At 36.8% G+C, this 23,401-nt stretch overlaps 1 protein-coding gene across 1 annotated transcript; it reads left to right on the top strand.

Annotated features, from left to right (window-relative positions):
* The first annotated feature begins 346 nt into the window (after positions 1-346).
* On the top strand, positions 347-16,988 carry LOC139738192 (uncharacterized). Its single transcript, XM_071648856.1, has 3 exons — positions 347-950; positions 10,262-10,431; positions 16,509-16,988. Exons 1-3 carry the CDS (start codon positions 347-349, stop codon positions 16,986-16,988), a joined length of 1,254 nt encoding a protein of 417 aa, XP_071504957.1.
* Positions 16,989-23,401: the final 6,413 nt, after the last annotated feature.

Genomic DNA, 23,401 nt, shown 5'->3' with positions numbered 1-23,401 from the left:
CGAGTTCTGATTTGGCGGCAGTAGCATTGTTGCCCTGGATGTGATTATTATATGCTGCAGCACTTGCCTTGCTGTGGCAAGATTGATAGATAAAGGCAGAAGCCTGCAAAGTACGAAAACTCTTGTTTCTGACATTTCGCCAGCTGGGAGCCGACTCCTAAAAGTCGACAAATTACAGCTCTTACTTTGTTCCCCGCTGGTTTTGTGGTGCCATCTTTCTTCCTCGAGAGAGTTTCCTTAAATCTGGTCCCTCTTCGAGCTTCATTTCTTTTTAGGGTGAAAAGAGGTGGTCTTTTGGAGAGAAAAGCAAAATAGAGGATCGCGTAAGTCCTATTCATCTGTTGCGATGGCACTCCTCAACTCGTCGTATTCGCTCCAGCAGGGGTTCTACACCGCCGGGGTCTTCCCGGCGCCACTGTCCAGCTACTCGGGCTTTTCACTGGTCGGGCTTAGAATGCAGCCTTCCTTTGGCGCTCTGTCCACTGCTACCATGGGCCAGCTGGCCGGCTTCCCCGGAGGGTCGGCTGCGGCAGTGGCAGCGGCCACTTCATTTAGTATGGAGAACCTACGCGCGGTGCAGGGGCTGCGACCGATGGCGGGCAGTAATCGGGCGACGTCGCCCGAAGGCTGCGGCGGTGACAAAAGGAGCAGTCGAGTCACAGACTTCAGCATCGATGGCATTCTCGGAAAACGCGACATCAACGACGGCGTCGTCGAAAAACTCGAAAATATAAGGGTGAAGCACAAGATAGGAAGGCGCGAACAGCATGGAACCACGAACAACAAATCATACACGATATCGAAGGACTATCTTGACCGATCAGACTCGATCACGAGTAAAGGAGACGAGGACGAAGATGACATGAAGCCGGACACCGATGTCATCGACAACCCCATGGCAAGGTTTTCATGGCTCCAGTGCACGAGGTACAAGCCACCAAGACTTCCACGTAAGCATCCTCATCATTTCCTTTCTCCACCAGTACCCGTAGTCCTACCGTACACTGTGCTAATTTAAACAACATTATTCACATGGAAGGGAGAGAAAAATCGCATTCGTATAAAAACGGATTTTTTTTTTTTCATAGAGAAGATTCTGATCTGGGGTTATTAACCGCATGACTTTTCTCAACAATGGGAGATGGTGCTGGGAAACGTTATCAGCAAAAGCAATTTAGTGGTAAGACTTAACTTGCTATATCTGTATCAAAGATTTGTAAAGATAGTTGAGGTTTATGTGTGTGTATTTGTGCTTGTACATCTGAGGAAGGTGGAGCAAGTTACAAACAATCTTGCTATAATCCATCTCTGTATGTGTTCCTGAGTGATATCACCATGTAACACTAACAACCGAAATCATACTCTTTGATATATAGGACAAGTGCTTTGCATGTGTGTGTAAAAATGTTTAGCCTACTTGTGTTTATATATACGTCTGTTCCGCGAAGTTAGAAGGAACTTGGCACACGTACATGCTACTAACATTCTATTAACATGCTTTCCTTGTGATGATAAAAGCAGTATGGTAATGATTACAGTCATAATGTTACTATGAAGACATTCATCCCCCCCCCCCCCCCAAATTTGTTTTTCTCATCGTTTTGGACAAAACGTAGAATTGGTTAGAGAATAGACAGAAGACCTATGATAATAAGAAGTTGCTGTAAAAGGGCTTGGAAAAACGAAACAAAACAACAACAACAACAACAACAACCAACAAACATAGGTGATAATTTACTGAACTACTCTGCAGCGGAAATATAAACGACACACCTGTATATTGTTTCCGATCTGTGAATTTTATTACCTTTGCTCTAGATTGTAAGTCAAAAGTTACAAACTGTCACTTCCCTGAGAATTTTCGAATGTTTAATGTGTACCAGAAAATTCACATTGTCATTTTCTGCAAAATTCATGTATTATTATTTTTTGTTATTGTGAAGATTATATGCAAAATCTGTTGCCTCTTAGATCTCGTTATTTTGTTTTGTTCAACAGTAGCTGAAGCAATTCCATGTTATCCCGAACTCACTGGTAGACGGTAGACGGTAGACGTAAGATGAAGATCTGGATTTGCCCGAAAATGTTCTGAAACAATCTGGCCTTGTTTACAAATTCAACTTCGGTAAAATGATACATAATCTGTTTGATAATACAGAACAAGAATTCATCAGTGTCATTTAAGAATTATAATGAATTACGCCCATCCTAAAGGAATAATACTCTAAGTAATGCACATAATTGAATGTTCTATGACAATAGCATTGTATAGCGTTCTTATTCGTTTGTTTGTGTGTGTGTGTGTCTTTGCGAATTTCCATACGTCATGTTTGAAATTTAGGCGGGGATAAAAAGTAGGTTGACAAGCAACATCACCCGCTAATGCTTGTGGCGGAATGGCATTAATACTCATCTTTAATTATCAAAACACTCACACCGATTCACTGATCAGAAGAGAGACATTTTTTTTTTCCACAAAAGCAGAAGCTTGAAAGAATTACAGAGTAGCTTCACATCATCATGATTTGTTTTAATATTGAGTTTGATATACAACGAATGTCAAATCTTCCATGGATCTCAATCAAATTTGAGATAAATCAGATTGATCGACTTTACTCTTCATTAACATGGCGGTCAGGCTCTTACTTCGTCTGACTGAAATAGAAAATTAATCCCAAGATAGAAGTAACATTCCAGCCGCGGCAAAAAAAAAAAACCAAAACAAAACGAAAACAGAAGTAAGACAACACACACACACACACACACACACACACACACATATATATATATATATATATATATATATACATATATATACATATATATTCATAAGTATATGCTACTCGTATCATATCTAAAATGAATGATGCTTGTTAATTGAATGAATACATAATATGTTTGTGTATGTAATATGTATATATAATATACAGACTTGGTTGCTCACCGCTGACATATTATGAAACAGATTACTTATTGTTTTGTTTATGATGCTGCATAGATTGCTTCATTCTCTCTCTTTTACATACTAGACATAGTTATTAATATGTCGGGTAGAGAAAAGCCCTCCAAATCATCTCGCTTGTAGAACTTCAAAATTGCTTGTACGTGTAATTATAAACTTGGTGACTCTTTTCTCTTTGTGGAATCTGTGTGCGAGTTTAACAGTAGTCTCCTACTTAGATATTGTTTTATGTATTTTCATTTTTCTTTCCCTGCAGGTCGAAAAATAAGATGTTCTAAGTTGGGAATGCAATGCTTGCTCACTGTTATCTTTATATTGTTTCATTATTTCATTCATTATCTTCTCAAATGATCATTTCATTATTGATTTTAATAAGACGTTTTATTAGTACTTTTAAGTACTTTAATAAGTAAGACTTTTTTTTTTAAATTTCAGTTTATTTCCGCAAGTTTTTTTTTTATTTTATTCAAGAATACACAACACAAACAAAAATACACCAACGACATAGAGACTTTGGTAAAATTAGAGTTTCTAAGAAAGCTCGTTTTACGATCGAATTCAATTAACCATTTAAATACCAATACAGTGAATTGTTACGTTTTATCTTCCATGACTTTATCCATGTTGCAGGGGCAGTCACAATTAACATACGTAATGATGCTTGATGAGATGACAGAGCTTTCCTCGTGACAAAATTATTTAAAATCATTCTCAAGGGTTTCCTCACAAAAAAAAAAGAGCAGCTGCAAGTGTAGGGGAGGGGGAGAAATCACGAATGACCTGGTTTTGTTTTACCTTAAAAATAATATTATGCCTAAAGGGACTATAAATTGACATATATGTTTCTGTTGTAGTTGTCAGTACTACAGTATATTTAAACATTTGATATCTGTGAATACGATTTGAATACATATCTATGAATATTATTGTTCATTTAAAAACAACATTTATCTATCATCATTAAAATTAAACTTCTTTTAAAAGGTTTTAAGGAGGATGTTTGCTTCAGATGATTCAGAGCATTTCATACTTTAAATCCCAAATGAGTTATTTAATCTTATTGCAGGTGCAAGTTTAATATAAACAAATATTTTTGAGAAGTAATGGATACAAGCTTAAAGGCGTTATTTACCGTTTGCAGATGAAACAAAAACCCAGATGTAGTGCTTTAAAATAGTTCTAAAATGTGAGTTAGGGATAGAAATAACTAATATAAAAATGTTAATCAGTATAATTGATAAATATACAAAAAAGAACAATAATTATAATAAGATTGCTTCTCGATTAAACTGTCTACACTTATGGTTTATCGAGAAAAATAGTGATATCTTCTTATATTTTAGAATTTATTGCGAAATGTTTATGTGGTAGGATGTTTTGAGAAGCAAATTACGTACACACATGCATTAAATATTACAACTCGAACATTTTTTTTTCCAAATGGTAAACAGTATAATGCGGTTTAATGTAACAAATTTTTCGTATAGGCATACTTGAGCATAGATAAAGATCAGTAATTGCTTTAAAAAGATGGAATTTGTACAAATTCTGACAGCCTACATTGCATTTTTTAGATAAATTTAGATTTACCACAGTAAGACCATATGAGATTTATAGTCTTATATCAGAGTTGATTCTACTGCTACTGGTTCTGTTTTCAATCTCATAATATTCTATCTCTTCGTGCAAAACAGAAAAATACTGTATAACATTTGCATAGTATTTAGATGGATTTGTGTCTGTCAACCATTTTCGTAAGTAGACTGTTTTACACGTCTTATTCCAGCCCATATTCTGAGGGGTCTTTATTATTTTGTTTTCTTTTATTCTGTTTGATCTTTCTCGTTTTGGAAAGTCAGTCTATATGAGATCTACGGCAATTTTCCTTTCTATTGTTCGTGCATAATCAAAATGTGTAACAAATGTTAACAGTTAAACTGCTTGTTTCTGTCGGCTTGGATTGTCTTTACCTCCTATATCTAGAGTTTGTGTTCCATTGTAGCAACTTGATCATGTTGATGTTGATTACAACCTCTTGGCTCTCATGCAGTGACCTATTTTATTTGAAGTTTTGCAAAGAATAGAAAAGTAAAAAGAAATTAAGGACATCGTTAGAAAAAGAAGGAAAGACACGGTTCACAAAGAAAGAACATCGACGAAAAAGCACAAATGCATGAGGAATGGGTAGGATACCATGTCATTTTACCCTTTGGGTATAAGAATTAATACTTTCGCTGCTGGTGATTATTCCGATCATAGCGTAATCAGAATTCATTCCCATTTGATTCTTGGTGACAATGTGCTATATTCACAGCTTTATTCTCTTCCCCCCCCCCCCCTTATCACCAGCAGAAAAGCGAGAAAATCACGATGACGAGTTCTAGAGCTAATAGGTGTTTCAGAAAATAAAGATTAAATGATATATGTGAAAGAAAGAGCGAGAGAGAAAGAGAGAAAATATTGGGGGAAGGATGCACGATAGATGTTATTATCATTTGAAACTGGGAGTCCGTCTTTCTACAACTTCAGGCATCAGTTGGCTTTGGTAGGCACAACAAACCAGTCCCCGATCTAACAAAGCAATTTAACATCGGCAGTTTTCAGTCTTAAAACGACAGATTAAAACATTATTGTTCATCGCTCGTTTCATAGACTTGCATGTTTTGTGGTTAACTAAAAGTAAAACACCGTAATAGCATGAGAAACGAGAAATGATCAGATTAAATTGTTGAGAACATTGTTCGTGGGAGATAAATAGGGTCCAGACAGCGTAACGGTAGTGAGCGCTGTCGAAGTGAAATAGATTGGCGCGCGTGTTGTCTGATGATTAGTTACAGCCAGCACTATACGCATGGTTGTGCAGAGAGCAAAGATGGATGTTTGATAATTTTACGATCAATCAGGAACGTGGCAAAAGACGCAATCCTATTTTTGCTTTCTAATGGGCCGTTTCACTCAACATATATATAGGATGGTGATTTTAGATGCCTTCGGAGCATCATGTTCGAACATAATGATGTAAAATGACGCAATAAGGACATACATGTGGGGATCACAAACACACACTTTCACATACTACACAGCCAAGCGTATATGTGCAAATATTAGTGTATGAATAAGACACTATGCGAAGTTATAGATTACGATAACTTCTGGTCACAAATATTTTACGTTTTCATTTACGTCAAGCCTGTTGTATTTCAGCAGAAAAGTTACTCGTTATCATGGCCATTATGGCTATCATGATCGATGGATATTTTTAACAGATGTCATAGAATAAATATGTTATGCATATATTATATTGATAATCAGGATCTATGAGAATTAACAGAAGATATTACCAGAACTTAAGACTCATTCCTCAATCAAGTTTCAAAGTGTATCATTTTAATCTACAGGGATTTCCCAACTGAATACTGGTTTCAACGCGAAATGAATGAATTTATTTAGTAAGCGTTTATGAACTGTTATTCTTCCTTGTGTTGCTCGCGAACCTCATCTCAGTCAGTCAGTCAATTTTTTTTATAACATTTTAATTTGAATTTTTGATAAAGCGACTCTACAGGATATTGATTACATTAATGTTATCTTCGCTGTTTGATCTGTGGACCGAAATGTTCTGCTTAGACTCAGAAACACCTGTTTGGTCTTTTTTTAATCAAGTGTCAGAAAATTAAAAATAGAACATCGGTTACTTTTTTTTTTCAAATAATCCGAATTTGATAACTTGATTAGTATATAACGATCCCTTAGTTATTCCCACAGTTCTTTGGGGCTTATATAAATTACTATGCAGAATTCTAATATTTGCAAAATTTTGTGCACAAACTTTATGGCAAGTTAAGAGGCAATGACATTATCAACTTACTTATTTGCATATTCATATTGACCGTTCAATTAATTTTTTTTTGAAAATTAGCGAAACTTTACAATTTCATAACTTTCTGAACCTTAATCCGCTTTTGAACAAATTTTCACTGTTGTCTTATGAAATTCCACTCTTTCTTTTTAATTACACTAACTTTTATCTGGTGCGGAATTCCTCTCTGATATGATATGATATATGAACTGATGTCAAAACCTATTAAACAACTGAGTTCCGAGCATTTTTCTTTTCTTGAAAGTAAATTCATATGTGTGTACATTCATCTATCTCATTTTTAGTGTCAAGTTAAACTTAAAAGCTAAAAATGTTCATGATGAAGAATAAAAGGGATTGAGTCTTTTTTATGCTTGTTAATGTGGGCGCTTGTATGCTATTTTTGTTTGAAGAAAAAAAAGTGCTTCAAATCTCAAGTCAAAAACTCGGTAAAAGAGCCAATAAGGCATTCTGAAATTGAAATGTATTTTTACCATTTCTACATCTTCTCAACCAAAAGTCACCTAATCGCAGTTCATGTAACATGGACAAAAGTCATTAATGCAAAAGAGTATATCGCATACTCAAAGAAGTCCCCTGTTTTTTTATTCAAATAGTAAAATTCTATAGACATAAAGGGGGTAACTAACATTTTGAATCAAAGTGGTGGATGTGAATCACCATCTAAATTGATCATTCTTGAGTACATTGACCCTATGTCATACGTTTATGAGGAGATTCAAAGAAACTGTTAACTACAAATTGCCATTCGACGGACCACCACTTGATTCTTGTGTAATTGTTAGAATTGTATCAACATTCATACCTCTCACTCGGTGCCTTTAGGGCTATCGAAGGAGCGTATCAGCACACTCAGCGTTTCTAAAATGAGAGTTAGAAAAAAGGGGGTAGACCTTACTACTGAATGTGCTCTGTAATGCTAAGCAAACATTCATTAGTTGTAAATTGCCGAATCAACCGATAAACAAACATTTGCGCGAACGGTTCAATACGCGACGATTATTTTCAATGAAGTGGTCTGGGTACATAAAGTTTGCCTTGAAAGACCCGTGCATCCCGCAGTGTTTGACAAGAAGATTGAATGTGTATTGATGGTAAGGTGTAGCGCTTTCCTTGCCTATGCCTAGTTCATTCATTCTGCCGCGGCGGGGCATTAAAATAGATATTTGTATGTTTAAAAAAAAAAGAAAGAAACGCGAAGTAATTTGCGGCCAAACCAAGCGGGACTTATTGCTGTAGGGGGTCTCTCGTGGCTTTGTCTACTCACTGGAGCTGCGGACGGGCTGTGTGCGCCGCTGCGGGTGGCTCGGCGCGCTGGAGGTGCCGCTGAGTACTTGTTTGTGTCGTGTGCACGCGTGCGTGTGTAAAGTGCAACGACGGTCGTTGATTTTTATCACTTGTTGCTGGAAAGATAGTGACGGCGACTTCTTCTTGCTTCGCTCTGTTTGCCAGTAATTGTATCCACGTCAATCTTCCCAACTGGAAGTTGACATCCTCATTACCAAAGACTACGTGAGAAAGACATTTTCTAGAAATTTACATCAGCAATGCAATTCCACGAGGACGTTGGATGCTGTGCTAATTATATTCATTCTGTTCTTCCATAATGACGAAAAAAAATGACGAAAAAAAAATCATACGGGCAGTTTATTTTGATATTCACGGGAGCATAGTAATACTTGCCGTATCTTTTTGAAATATTCCAACAACGCTACCGCTAGGGGGCTCTACTCCTTAAGTTTTTAATTCCTTACTTTGTGCTTAAACTGTGGACGGATTGATTGCAAAGCAGATTAAAAAAAAGTTTGAAATTTGCAATGTGAAAATGTGTAATTATGAATTACAATGGAAATATCTGATGATGAACGTTGTTCAGCGATTCCTGAACCACAGTTTAGGGGTCACTCTCGGTGTTTGTGGATTCGGCAAAGTATAATATTGAAACAGAAAACTAGCTCAAAGTGCTATACTGTTTTGGTCAACTTTGTGTAAAATATAACCGTAATCGTGTTAATCGACACAAAATGATGAGAAAAGAAGAAACTTATGTGCATCAAGAAGTCGACGCTTTGCAAATTAATCCCCTCCATACCCTACTCGACCGACCTGGTGATATTAAACCTGCCAGTCCTGACGGCAACCTGTTTGAGTGCAACGTCAGCGGCACATGGAGAGTTTGGTGTTGAGAGGGTTCAACAAAAAGTCGTTTATAGATGCCAATTCGATGTGTCTCGGAGCTGTCGTTTACCCGGCTCCCCTCCCCACCGTTCCCCGCAGGACGGACGAGCCAGACTTAACAGCAGTAAACAAATCATTACAATGGCTATCATCACTATTTTAAGGGGGAAGATACCTGCAGGCGCCAGCAGTGAGCCGGAGGGGGTTCGAAACAGCTGCCTTTTCTTGAAAGAACATTATTGGCAATGAATGTTTAGACAAAAATACTTTATTTCTAGTTAGCAGTTTCTTTCATTTTTATTCATTGAATTTTATTTCTGTTGGACCGAGGTACTAGTCTGTGTTATCTGAAGAAAAAAAAAACCAACACACCAGACATCATCTATTTCTGCAGGGTTTTGATATTCAGGACAGTGTTCTGAGATTAAATTTGTTTGATTTCCATGACAGATTTGCCATTGCTTTTGATTTGTAATTCGTTTTATTGTATTGTTTATAGGATCACTCAAATAGTTTCGATAATCGAATGTTGTTTTTTTTTTGTGTGTGTGTGCTTTGTAGGTTTCTATAAACATCAGGAGAGAGAGAGAGAGAGGAATATAAAACACAATTGATCAAATGAATGGAATAATAATATTGTCATATTTAAGCATTCAGTGTTTCTACTTTGAGTTTTTAATAAAACATGAAGCAAATATTTTTTTCTTGAAATATTGATTTGTGTGTGGATTAAGGTTTCAGTCTACTTTTCTCGGTTTCGTAACGCAAATATTTCAAATGACCCAAGGCTTCATTGAATTTCCTGATCTAATGTTAATCGTACGAGCGCATGTGATTGCCATCTTCTTCAAACCAAGATTGAAAAGTTTGTGGGCTTGTTTTGTACGATTTTACGCGGTGCTTCATATCATAAACAATAACAATTACATCACTTTAGAGAGGGCAGGTGCGTATTTTTCTTATCATTACGTGAATTCACGCTTCGTATCATTTTTCTAAATGTGAATCAATTATGAAGGAAAGTTATGCGAATAGACTTCTGCTGCTGATGTTATGTTATCCTTTGCACACACATTTTAAGTGATCTTATTTTCGTAATATTTCTGTCAGACAAATAATTGACAATACAAGGTTGGAATGTGCTTACAATATAACATTTAAATGGAATGACTTGAAATCACCTGAAAGACATGAGAGTGAAGTTATTCGAGTATTTTCTTTTAATCCTACCCGGCTGATAGGCACGAAGAGAAAAGACGGGACGAAGAAGCGAAAGCTGGGACGCAACCCCCGGGTGCCCTTCTCCCCGACGCAGGTGGCTACGCTTGAGCAGAAGTTCCGCTGCACCCACTACCTGAGCAGCATCGACGTGGCTGAGCTCTCAACGGCGCTCAATCTTTCTGAGAATCGGGTAAATATGATAGTCTCAAGTGTATTATATGAATAATGCACTTGCTAATCTTCGGCAGTTTAATATCTTTTGGCTATTTTTATATGTGTTTCTTCGTCCTTTTCCCCTTGTTGGACGTTTGTTTGTATTACATTGAGTAGGCTGCTTGGATTCGTTGGCGGATTCTGTTTGTTGAATATTCAATAATTGACTGATTCAAATGAAATACCTTATCTATTCCGCGAAGGTCAGATGCCTGATTTTTCCAGTCAGTTAATTTATCCTTATATAATATAATGATATGATGATGACTTTAATCATTGCTATAGTTAGATAATGATATCAATTAATCCATCTGTTTATCTGCTTTGATCGACGTGCTTAAACACTAAAGCGCAAAATGGCCATCAAAGTTGAGAGATTCAAAAGAAAAAGTCTGTTCAGTAATAAACCTGCAACTTGAACAGAAAATTTTCGAAACACGACTGAAAATTTCCCGTAAAAAGAACATGTTTTTTTTTTCTTCAATGAAATCAATTAAAATTTATTACATATTTCCTAATATCCAAACTGAAGGAACAACTTCGTAATTTTTTTCGGCATACACGAATCTTATTTGGAGATCTCCAGTCTTCTGTATAGTTAGCAAGATTTGATTCTGGCCATAACTGTTTCTTGCTACACGGCAACATCCAACACAAGTCGCTTGATGGCTGGTGACGTAGAACGTTGTAACAAACTTTGATCACCATGGCACCACAGAGTTATCATTAAAAGAAAAGAAAAGAAAAGAATGAGTGACGTTCCTACTTGTATGGCACGCGCAATTTAGGAATGACTCACTCTCGCAATAAATCAGATGGGGTGCAGTGTTACAATTAAGCCGCAGAGAGGACAACAAAATTTGGAGAGCCAACAATCTTTTGTTGATGGAGATAGGTCAATAACGTGCCTGTTGCAAGCATGACAAAAAAACCCAACAAAAAACAAGTCTCTTGGATCGGTAGAAAGCCTTTTTGATGGAAATCAGAATTTGGGCGGGGGAGAAGAAATTGGGCAGGAGAAGAAGAAGACGAGGAAGACGAGAATAAAAATGAGAGCGTTGCTTTTTCGACAATTGATCATTTTGTAACGCCGATTGAGGGGCCTTTGTGACGAAGATGACTTAAGCCTTCAGTCCAGTAGTTACGAATCATGATTCACCCCCAAGATCGGTCTGTGACGGATCAACTCAGAACAATCCCTCCCTGTATCTTTGTCTCTCCTTCTACCATATACCTCCATCTCCTTCTCTTCCTCTCTCTCTTTTCTCTTTCTCTTCTTCTCTTTCTGCAACCGATGTAGCCTGCCCCCATCTTCTCTCTATTTCTCTTCCCCTTCTTCCGCCCGTCATAATTCTCTTTGCAGAGTTAATTCTCAGAAATCCTACAATTACGATATACAATAGCCGAGAATTGAAGCGAGTTTAAAGTTTTCCAGTATATCAGAGGCAAATTTAGTTCTTACATTCAAGAACAATTTCATTGTTTGTTTGCCTGTTTTTTGTGATTGTAAACATATCGATGGCCCTCAAGTTTCCAAATTGGTTTAATCCCCCATACATTTATAATACATCGTCGTGATATCCTTCGTCTGTGATATGATCACTCATCCTCCCAAGAATTATAAAAATATCAAAGGCAAAAAAAAAAAATCATAAGGATTGTCACAGTTATCGGACATAACTATCAATGTAGATACACCCACTGATTACATGAAGTATTCAATATGAACACATAATATAGGACACATATGCATATCATATATATATATATATATATATATATATATATATATAACATATATATATATACATATATATATATATATATATATACATATATATAATATATTTCTCACATTTATGTATATGCATATTCATATATCTATATATTTTGTTCATATAATTACGTCAATCTCACAAATGTTTCTGGACAACGGTGAGGGCTGGATTTAGGAAAGTTAGGAAGTCAGGATAAAGTAAGAAGAAAGAAACATTCTAAATAAGTAAAATTACTTTGCTTGGCTGGAGAAATGCTAGATTAAATTGTGTGTTTGTTCGTGCTTTTTTTTTTTCATTTTTGAAATCAGCTGACTTGTTTTTGTTTAACGTCAGTGCAGACAGAACGCGACATGCCAAAAGTGGTTATCTTGTGACCTTTCTATTGGATCAAGAGAGGCTTACTTGGGTGCCACCTATAGGCCGGAAACAGCTATCTTGGGGTACCAGTGGCTCCTATCATTGTCATAATTCCAGACATTCCAATTTTCAGTTCCGGCCAAGACTATTAAAACAAGAGAGAAAGATTTTTTCTTTTTTTTTTTAAGGAGCGACTTCTAACGTCTCCCAGGTCATTCACTTCTGTATCAGTCTCAATCGCCTCAATTGCCGTCGGTACTGCTTCCAGAGTTGCTACTAAACACGCACTCTTAGATTTCGTTAACATTTTTGTTTTGTTTTTTATCGCAATTATTGCATGTATTGCATTTTGTAGATTGATATGGTCTGCATCAGTGTGCAAACTTTGACTTATATTCCGTTTCATCGTGTAAGATGGCTCAACTGTTCATCAGAGATATATTAACACTGTTTGGAGTCCTTGACAATAATTTATCATATAGAAACACAACAAAAATGGTTTATATTGTTATGCAACACTATAGAAAAACAGCATTATTCTTTTTCATGTTGTTTCTTCTTCTTTTTTCCGTCAACTTCCAACAGTGTGGTTCTAGCATATTCCACCTCCAGAAAGTTCAGGAGTGAAGTGAAGTTACTGTCTCATATATATATATATATATATGTATATACATTGAACAAGTACACGTCATATAATATTTTGGCGCACTCGGTATCCCATCAGAGTATGATGTTACCTAGCTCCGACAAAATTCAAAATTCTACGTTCTCTTCAGTGAACTGCGGCATCATCACTTTGTTGTCACTACCATAAAAAAAGCAACAACTATTAAGAAGCGACCAGGAACAACAGAATGTTACGTGATCGAACTTTAGGACGAGAGCGATACCGTACAAAAGTACAAACGGTTCAAACAAACAAAATGTACAAACAAACAAATGCCAAGCAAAGGAACCCCTCTTCAAATCAATGCTTCCGTTTTCGGAAGTGGCTATGAGAGGAGTGTTGGCCATAGGATATTGCCCCCAAATATATTCATGGCTGTCAATCTTGATTCGACGTGCAGTTTTTGTTGATGTTTAGCTTCTCTCTCCCTCTCTTTTATCGACTGCCTCGACTAGTTAGTCTTTGGCTGTGGAGGCATTTTCAAATCAACTTCAGATTACATCTGTTGACTGTTCAATGTGCTCGGACTCTGCCTGGTCCGGGCTCATTAGCCTCAACGCACCGTAATTATCCAATAACGATAACACCTAACTGGTATCAGCGTCTGGACGCAAACTCAGCGAGTGACTAATTAAAACCGAACGAAGAATCCTTTTTATTAACTCGTCTTCATCAGTTGCCGTTGATTAAAGTCAGGTATGTCAGTCGATTGGCTGACTTTTTTTAACGGACAAAAAAAAAAGAAGGTTCCTCTCCCTCTATTTTTCCAGGCTTTCTCCGTTTGTCTGTCCGTCTGTGTGTCCCTAAATCTGTCTCTTTTATCATCCTCTTCCTATAAAGTTGTTTTGCGCGGTGCGCGTGTTGACGTAAGTTCCCTATCTCCCCAAGATTGAAGTGATGACATTTGTAGAGTAATCAAAAGTGGGCTAATCTAAACTCCACTATCTCTTCCCTCTCGAATGCAAAAAGGGACACTCTCTGTTCGCTTTTTCTCGTGATTAAACATACATGAGAAGTGAAATGAAAATGAATCGGGTCAGGCAACGGTCGTCCGCCACGAAAAGTACACCAAATTACATTTGCCTCCACTACAATGAATGACTAATGCGCATGACTAATGTGGCTGCTTTCGGCAGGGAATCGGCGAGAATTTTGTGACACCTTTCGTCCAGTTTCGTAGAACTTTAGATAGATTTGTCGGAAGTCGAGGAACATCTCCCTTGACATTCAAAACTATTGGCACGCACATTTACACAAACACATTAATTCATGCATATTTGCTCTACAACCTATTGTATTATTATTCATCGTATTTTGACATAATTCAAATAAGCATTTTGTTGTTTTCATCAGCATGAAATGTTTAGTACATTATTTTTTATTTTGTTAGAATTGTATAATCCTAATGATAACAAATGTCATGTACATAATATGTGTATGTTATCCATACTGGACGTCCCAGTCAAACTTTTCATAACTTATGACGATCCAGACAAAATGTGTAATATGTTTCATGTACAAACTAGGTGCATATTTGTGAATAATTTATGTATATGCATTTTGTGAATAAATCAAATCAAATCAAATCAAATCAAATCAAATCAAACTATATAATTTTAGGCCTACTTAGTATTCGATTTCTATACTGTAAAAGGTGTCCTGATTGAACAGTTGAATATGACAAAAGGAATATGAATTATACACTTTCTGTTTTTTAAGTGTTTCAGACTTATCATTTGGCGTCTATACCTAACTGCGAACAATTTCCTTCACAGATAATTATACGTATATTTTTTCTTTCTATTTGTTTGTTGTTGTTTTGTTGTTGTTGTTGCTATATTTTTCTTACTGTCGTGGCATGGGGTAATGTAACACATATTTCGGGAACTTGCTGGCGATGTTTTTTTTTTTTTTTTTTTTTTAAGGATTGTTCGTGAAACAAGGTTTCTGAAAAAGTGACTTACGCAAGTATCGATTAATTAGGTTTTAGAGTACGTGTATGTGGCAAATGCAAACTCCGCAACTTTACATGATCACTATTCGTCCCTGGTCCATTGAGACGCTGTACACAACTGGAGTGACATTTATAGTCTCATTCTCCTGCCGACGATTGATTTCCAATAAAGGATGTCACCATGTATGACATTTCCACTTTCCACTTCGATGGATTTCTACGTAATCATGACAAGTAATGATGTGACCTAGCTGAGGAAAAAGAACGCTCGAAATGACTTGTTTAATAGGTGATCAGGCATTGTTGAATATCTCCCAAAAGGGATGATAATGATGTGGTGTTCCGCCGCAGAAATGTATAACATCCTCGACTTTCATTTGGCAGACAGGCAAGCAACGCAGTTACGCAACTTCGTTTTGTTCAAACTGACTTTGGCGAAGTCCAGTACATCGTGTACAGGCGAGGAATCTATTGGGTTGATAGGCAACGGAAAAACTGACATGACATTCGGCAGCGAAGAGAAATCCGACTTAGGATATTGCTCTTTTGTCCGCCTGAAGACAACCTTTTGAGTATTTCCTTGAGACCTCTTCCACGCCGCTCAGTGAACTAGCATCTCTTTCTCGCTACTCGTTAATCATTCAACTTATCTTATCCCATTAAAAAGGAATACACTTTGTCTCTTTTCGTCTCATGTCATCTTACCAGTATTTGTTTTCCTTCAACTCCTGCACAGGATTGTAGATATTCGACATCGCTGTCTTAACCGTTGTCCCAACAAACCAAATCCAATGTTAAAATGTAAAATTACGGAGAAATGGAAATGCTCTTTTAACAAAGGGCAGAGAGTAAGATCATATAACTCGACATCTTGACATGTACAACTTACTCAACAATGAACCGTTTGGAATAAGTTTCTTATTGGAATACCGATATCTTTCTTTTTTTTTTAAAGTAGGAAGGCTATCATTCCACATAAGGGCAGCAAACGAGCTGGACTTACCAGTCAGCTTTTGAAAAAGGAATGAACCTAAATTAATTAGTTTACTACTTCAAAATGTGCTAAACCAGGCAGAATGAGAAATTCCACTAAACTGTATAGAGGAATTCGAAGGTCGAACTGTATCCACCTGACACGGAGACTCAAACTTGTGAGAGACCTAAGAGATTAATTTATCACAACATAATGCGAGAGACTGAGTACAGTTATTGTATACTGTTAAGGCGTACATGATTAGAGTCGTTTCATTCTTATTTTTTTATTAAATTGTCCCTTTTCCTTTTTTCCCTTCTTCCAGGTAAAGATTTGGTTTCAGAATCGCCGAGCTCGAGAACGACGAGACAAGGAGGGAATCGACTCCAAGGCACAGCCATCAGCCCAGCCGAACCTTCTCCCGTCGTCGCCGGCAGCAATGGCGCACTCCCCGCACGCGCCTATTAGTCCCATGTCGTCGTCCTCGCCATCATCGTCTCTCTCCACGCTATCGCCTTTCGCTGCACCTTCGACGACGTCATTGACCACGCCGATTATGTTGCCGCGTATGCCATCGCCTCGTTCGTCGATCGAAAACGCGTCGCCCTCCCATCATCTCATCTCATCGTCAGGCTCCTTGTCTTCGACGTCGACGTCAATATCGTCGTCGCACCAAAGCGTGCTGATCGGGGAGAGTTCTCCGAGACCCTTAATGCATCAGCCGCACCATCTCCTCTCGCTGGCATCATCAACGGACCCCGAAGCCGTGTCGGCGTTCACACCTGTATCGCCCTCCGTAAAATGATGCTCACATCATCATATCGTCCTGAACCTCTTGCCGTGGAGCCCCTACGTATTCTATTCCTTTGAGCTTCAGCCCAACGAACATTTTAATCTCTTGATTTCATTCGTTATAGATATAGATTTGCCTAGATTGCAATATTCTCGTGATCGGTAATCGATTATGAAGTAAGACATGAGACAAACTATCTTAACCTTCATGTTGAAGGCATGCACTATCAATTGCCATTTCTGTTGAAAGAGGAGACTCGCGTTTGTTTAGTCTCTGAGATGCATGTCTGAATGGCTGCAAGAAAGATTTTTTTTTGTGTGTGGTATTTTCCTGTTTCATGAAATCATTCAGTAGCATCAGGAAGGGAAATCAGATTGAAAGATTTTCATTCCTCTTCTGTTCTTATGTCTCTACCTGTACATAACTTTGAACTGATTATGACACATGCTACTATTAGAGTACAATGGAAATGGAGTGATTTTGACAAAGGCTTGGGCTATATACTGTAATCAGGAACTTGCACAGAAAAACAAACGAATCCACAAAAATAATGATTTAATCAAAATTTCAGGATGAAATTCTATCAAATTATCATTTACGACCCTGTTTTATTTCTTCAGTTACTGCCATAACATTAGCAACGATAATATAAGGACATGAACCTAAACGAGGCAATACATTCCGTGAGTTCAAGAAGAGGAAAAACTGGGACAAAGAAAATATCTCATTCGAGATTACTCGATATTTGTGTCGGACTGTCCCGAGAATATTGCGTAAATTTGCATGTCTTGCGATATTGAATCTGTCGAAAATATGCGTTCGTTCGCTACCCCAAACCAATAGTATATATGCAGGATTTAATTCAGCGATTTCATGTCACAATATTGTAAATATGTGAGTTTACTTTCTTCACCTCCAACTACAAGGGTCAATTAATCTGATGCAACATTTTACTGAATATAAAATGAATACCGGTGATATTCTTAATCAAAACGCGAAACAAAAATGCTAAATAACTTTGTGTAGACTTCTTCATTGGTGCTTCAGCCGGTCATATGTCATGGAATTTACGATATCGTGTACATTTCCCGGCACAAGTGAAATATTTTAAACATAACTCCACATTGTTGCAGATTTGCGCCGGGTATACTACTCTGCCTTTCCGCTGGCAGTTTACAATCATGTTTCATACTGTGCACTGATTTTGATAATATTGAAGTGAAACACCATAGATGATGTGTTTTACTTGAGAGATCATTGACAATTATTACAACAAAGATAACTCTCTTCAAAGAAACAGCATTACTTTAAAGGGATATAGTTTTGGTTGAGACCTAACTTCAGATTTCTAAAAAAATTTTGGTGAGATAATGAGAAACCTTTTATGAAATATAAAAGAGCGTGTAATTCCAAGAGGGATTCAACGTTTATTTGAAGAAAAATTGGCTTTGAAATGGCTGGATATCCAAAACAGAACAACCCAAATAAAAGATGGGACAAACCTTTTATTAGGATCGCTTTGTTTTATTTTGTTTTGGATGTCTCAACCATTCCTCATCTCCGCCAATACTATACCATCCCTTTGAATTGTGTTTCTGCAATTATCATCTGAGAATCATTCCAAATTCAGAACCAACGACCTCAATTCTCATGGAATGTTGTTTGAGAAAATCAGGCAAATAAAAATTCTGCTTCACCCACTTGCATTTTACATAGAATGTAAATAGATGATCATCTGTATATGAAGTTTTGTTTGTTTGTTTGTTTGTTTGTTGTTGTTTCTTTTAATGACAATAAAGCAAAACACCAACAGACATTCCAAAGATCACGCACAAGGTTTTGATATAATCAAATCAATATGTAGATTACATATCTATATTTTATTCGTATGACGCATTTGAATCTCCTCGTTACATGTGGATGGCGTTTGTGCCCATCAACATTTCGTTCTAAAACAAGGGGATCGATGCTCGAGGCTATATAATGATTTTTATGACCGACAAAGAAATAATATAGTGTTCCTAGTGTATAATCATTACTATCATTTTCATGTCAATGCTATGTTCAATATTCTAAGGTCTCTGAGGAAGGTCATGCAGTAATCTATTTCATAAAGATACGTTAGATCCAAACTATTCCAGCCGCAAAACGGTTCAAGATTAACTTTTAATGTTTTTGATTTATAGAGACAAAGATGAGTAGGCAAAAAAGCAAAATAATATTGAATTGTGCACATTCTGTTTCAAAAACACTTTTTGAGAAACTTGATGTGAATACTCCGAAAAATCGAATAAAGAGTGTACAGTATCAACTCTGCAAATTTGATGACTCCCGATTATTTCTTTCATATTCTAAAGTCAAGAGCGCGATGTTGTCTCTAGTGATGTTTGACGTTTGACTGTAATGCTGCATAGGCATATGCATACATTCATGACATTCATGAACGTGTGGTGTGTGCTGTCTTTTTACGGAGGTTGCAAATACGAGAAGATCAACTGATCCGAAACCCACTATACACGACGATTGTAAAGCTATAGGCCTATGAACCGACTCCCTCAACAACACGTATGTCACGTCGTGACAGATCAAGGCCTTCTTCTTCTCCTCTGTCGCTCTTCTTTTACTTTTTCTTCCTCTTTTTTTAACAATGTTAAAAGCAGAATAAATACTCATTCTTACCAAAATGATGAAAATTATGAAAATGATAATACGTGAAAAATAAAGGAAATACTCTCAATGTTACAAAGTATATACAAACATACCTCCTGCTTATCACTGTGGTGGCAAATATTTCGTGAAAAGATGAACAAAGAAAATTGAGTGACTGTTACTTGTGTCATACAGACGTGATCAGTGTCTGTAGGGTCTTTACAGTGACGAAAAGAAAGCCCTTTACCGATTTGGTATCATTGCATTCTCGGCTTCGACGGCAGTACATTTGATGAGCAAAACTCTTTTCTACACCCAAGTTCCATATCTTTCCTTTCGAAACAGACCAAAAATAAAACGTTACAATTTTATAAATCTCTTTTTGATTTTCATATATGTCACCGAGTGGACATAAGCCGATGGCTGTAATTATTTGTGCAAACGACGGAATTGTGCTTGTTTATATGTACATAGTAATCACCGCAATTGTAAACGGAACTCAAAACAATCACCTTTGCCTGGTCTTTATTGATTTGGCATGTCCGTATGTGTGTGGATGTGAATGTGCGGGGATATGCGTGTGTGTGCGTGTGTGTGTGTGACATATATGTGTGTGAATGTGTATCGGAGTGTTACTATAACCATCACCTCACACAGAAGGACTCAATTCGTGAGCCGAGATATGACATGGAAGAGCTATCCACTTTTTTTCAACCCATCTTACATTGCTGTCTATCTATAGACACTCGGTAAAACATATGTTCTTCTTGAGTGATTCTGTGAAAGAGGTCAAAGCTTAGAAAAAAAGGATATCAAAATTACCACGCGATCAACTCGTAACTTCCCGTGACTTCACACCCAGAACGATTGTCTTAAGAAGAGTATTGACGGACGTATGTAAATACAATCATGTTGGTTGCTTTACTTCGACAGTGCTCCAAGTACAGAACTTTTCGAAAATGAACATGGGATTGTTTCAGGTTCTAGCAACGTCACAAATGACAGACGTATAAATTGATATCCTATAATGAGGACGAAAACATGCAACCACTTGCTGCGAAAATGCAGAAATGCAGATATACCAGCGTATACAGGGTACAGCTAGGTTCCAAGATTCTGGATGTGACGTCACGCAGTCTTGATTCTGACAATCACGATTGTAGAATCAACAATGCGTGCCTTCACATTCTATTGACGCGACGTCACCTTTGCGTCGTGTTCTTACGCGAAGGCAGATTTTTAGGGGCGTTCCCAAAAGACTTGTTTAATATTCTGCAATTTTTATGAAAGCTTTTTTTAAAATTTGTTTTGAGAGAGAGAGAGAGAGAGAGAGAGAGAGAGAAAGAGAAAGATCCATGACAGATTGGACACTGTTCGAAGTCAGAAGAACGTGCTTCATGGAACAAGTATCAATATTTGTTTGTGTATTTGGTGTGTTTTCTGTTTTCACATATTGAACTTTTAGAGGGGGATGTTTGAGTGTACTTGAAAGTACGAATTGCAGTCTCTTTGGACTTGCCTTAGATATCATACACGGCTTAAGTCACTTTGCAATACTAAATTAAATACTGAATCAACTCCTTACTGAAGAGTTTAAGTCATCTCGCTTTCGGATTGCGTTTCTTGATTGGTCTAGTCTCGCCACTGATATAAATTATTTACAAATTCCGCATCCATGAGAACGAAATAGATGTAGAATTTATATGAATTAGAGAGGGTGAGATAACCTCTTCAAAGATAACCCTTTCCACGCAGATCAAACTGGATTTGTCATTTGAGAGAGCTGGTTTTTTTTCTGGTGTCAATGAACAAGGTTTCTGTATACTTCGCATTGACCGTCCCCACTATTTCACTTTTCTCGAAAAGTTGCGACACTAACACTGACGGTAGTTTTTTTTTCTTCAGATTTTCTCGTTATCACATTTGTGATTATAACGCCGCACACTTCCAATTATACAGTAGTCAGTGAATTAATTAATTTAAATTGACGTAAAATGTATTCATGTAACTCGGACTAATGAAATATTTCTCCCTCTCTTTCTCTCTGTCTCTTCTTTTTCCTTCTCACCTCATGAATAATTTTCTCTTTTCCCGATTCTCGACTCTAAGTACCGGTATTTAATCATCCGACGCTATGTATCATGGGATGGATACAACATTTTTATTTTCATTATATTTTCACAAGAATTTCATAAAATATTCGATTAGCTTTGATTACCCTCTGATTACCTGCAAACATGGCAACCAGACACTGTTTGTGTGTGTACGTGCGTGTGTGTGTGTGTGTGTGTGTGTGTGTGTGTGTGTGTGTGTGTATGTGTATGTGTGTGTCGTTTAGACTACTGGTTTATATCAAAGGATTTGGAAAGTTCAGTAAGAACATGTGAGATTATATCATCAGTAGCACCTGATCATTCTGGGATTTTTTTACAACTGAAATCTATTCGATATAATGAAAGTTATGGGAGGTCTTATTGGAAATTTAATAATAGTTTGTGTTTTGATAAGGAATTTGTACAGGGAATGAATGAAGAAATAAAAAGTATTGAATTACAGTGGTTGACGGAGTTTGATACTAAATCTTCTTTCTGGGATTTTTTAAAGATGAAAATGAGAAATTTTGCAATGAAATTTTCGAAGAAAAAATCAAAGGAGAGAAGATTAAGTATACAGCAATTGGAATATGAAATAGATATTTTGGAGAAAAATCTTCTGTCGTCTCCTGATAGTGGTGGAATTTTAAAGCATATAGAGAGTAAAAAAACAGAATTGAAGAAATTGTATAATGTGTATACGGATGGATTAAAAGTTAGGTCAAGAGTGGTCTGGTATGAAGAGGGTGAACAGAATCAAGAGTATTTTGAGCAGTTGCTCAAGTCGAATAAACAGAAAACGGTTATACGGGAAATGTGCAATGATAAGGGAGATGTGATTAAAGAGAAGGATGTAATAATGCGATTGATTAGAAATTTTTATAGAAATCTGTATTCAGAAGATGAATCAGTGTGTGATGATTTCAGAGAAAGTGTATTTTGTAAAGACATTCCTCAATTAAGTGATGACAGTAAGAATTTTTGTGAAGGAAAAATTATTAAGGAGGAATGTTGGGAGTGTTTAAAAAGTATGAAATTAAATAAATCACCTGGGAATGATGGATTTACAGTTGAATTTTATCTTACATTTTGGCCACAAATAGGAAGTTTATTGGTTGAAGTTTTCAATGAAGCTTTTGAGAAAGGTTGTTTAGCAACGTCTCAAAAACAAGGTGTAATAACATTGATTGAAAAAGAGGGCAAAGATCCATTATTTATAAAGAATTATAGACCGATTACTTTGTTGAACACGGATTATAAGATGCTTTCTAAGATAATGGCAAAGCGAATAAAGGGAGTTTTATATGAGATTGTTCATCTGGATCAAGTTGGTTATATAGAAAACAGGTATATTGGTGAGGCTTTGCGTTTGATAGACGATATGATTTTCTATTGTAATAATTACTGCGAAGAAGAGGCATATTTGATAGCAGTTGATTTTGAAAAAGCGTTTGATTCAGTTTCGCACAAATTCTTATTTAAGGTGTTAGAATTATTTGGGTTTGGTGAGTCGTTTTGTTCTTGGGTGAAAATCATGTATAATGGAATAAGTAGTTGTGTAATGAACGGAGGTGTTTCGACAGGTTATTTTGATATAAAGCGAGGGGTGAGGCAAGGCGACCCATTATCATCATATTTGTTTTTATTGGTAATGGAAATTCTGGCGCAGGCGGTGAGAAGGGA

The sequence above is a fragment of the Diadema antillarum genome, unplaced genomic scaffold (assembly GCF_040938485.1).
Source record: "Diadema antillarum isolate AM-2024a unplaced genomic scaffold, OU_Dant_1.0 scf00000029, whole genome shotgun sequence".
Taxonomy (NCBI): Eukaryota; Metazoa; Echinodermata; class Echinoidea; order Diadematoida; family Diadematidae; genus Diadema; species Diadema antillarum.
The sequence above is the reverse complement of the archived record's forward strand: the minus strand, read 5'-3'. Positions and strand labels throughout refer to the sequence as shown.

What these genes read in the sequence shown, in the direction of transcription:
- LOC139738192 (XM_071648856.1), top strand. Translation starts at nt 347, where the DNA reads ATGGCACTCCTCAACTCGTCGTATTCGCTCCAGCAGGGGTTCTACACC. An exon ending in CAAGCCACCAAGACTTCCAC is followed by an intron (nt 951 to 10,261) that starts GTAAGCATCCTC and finishes CCCGGCTGATAG; the next exon opens with GCACGAAGAGAAAAGACGGG. An exon ending in TCAATCTTTCTGAGAATCGG is followed by an intron (nt 10,432 to 16,508) that starts GTAAATATGATA and finishes CCCTTCTTCCAG; the next exon opens with GTAAAGATTTGGTTTCAGAA.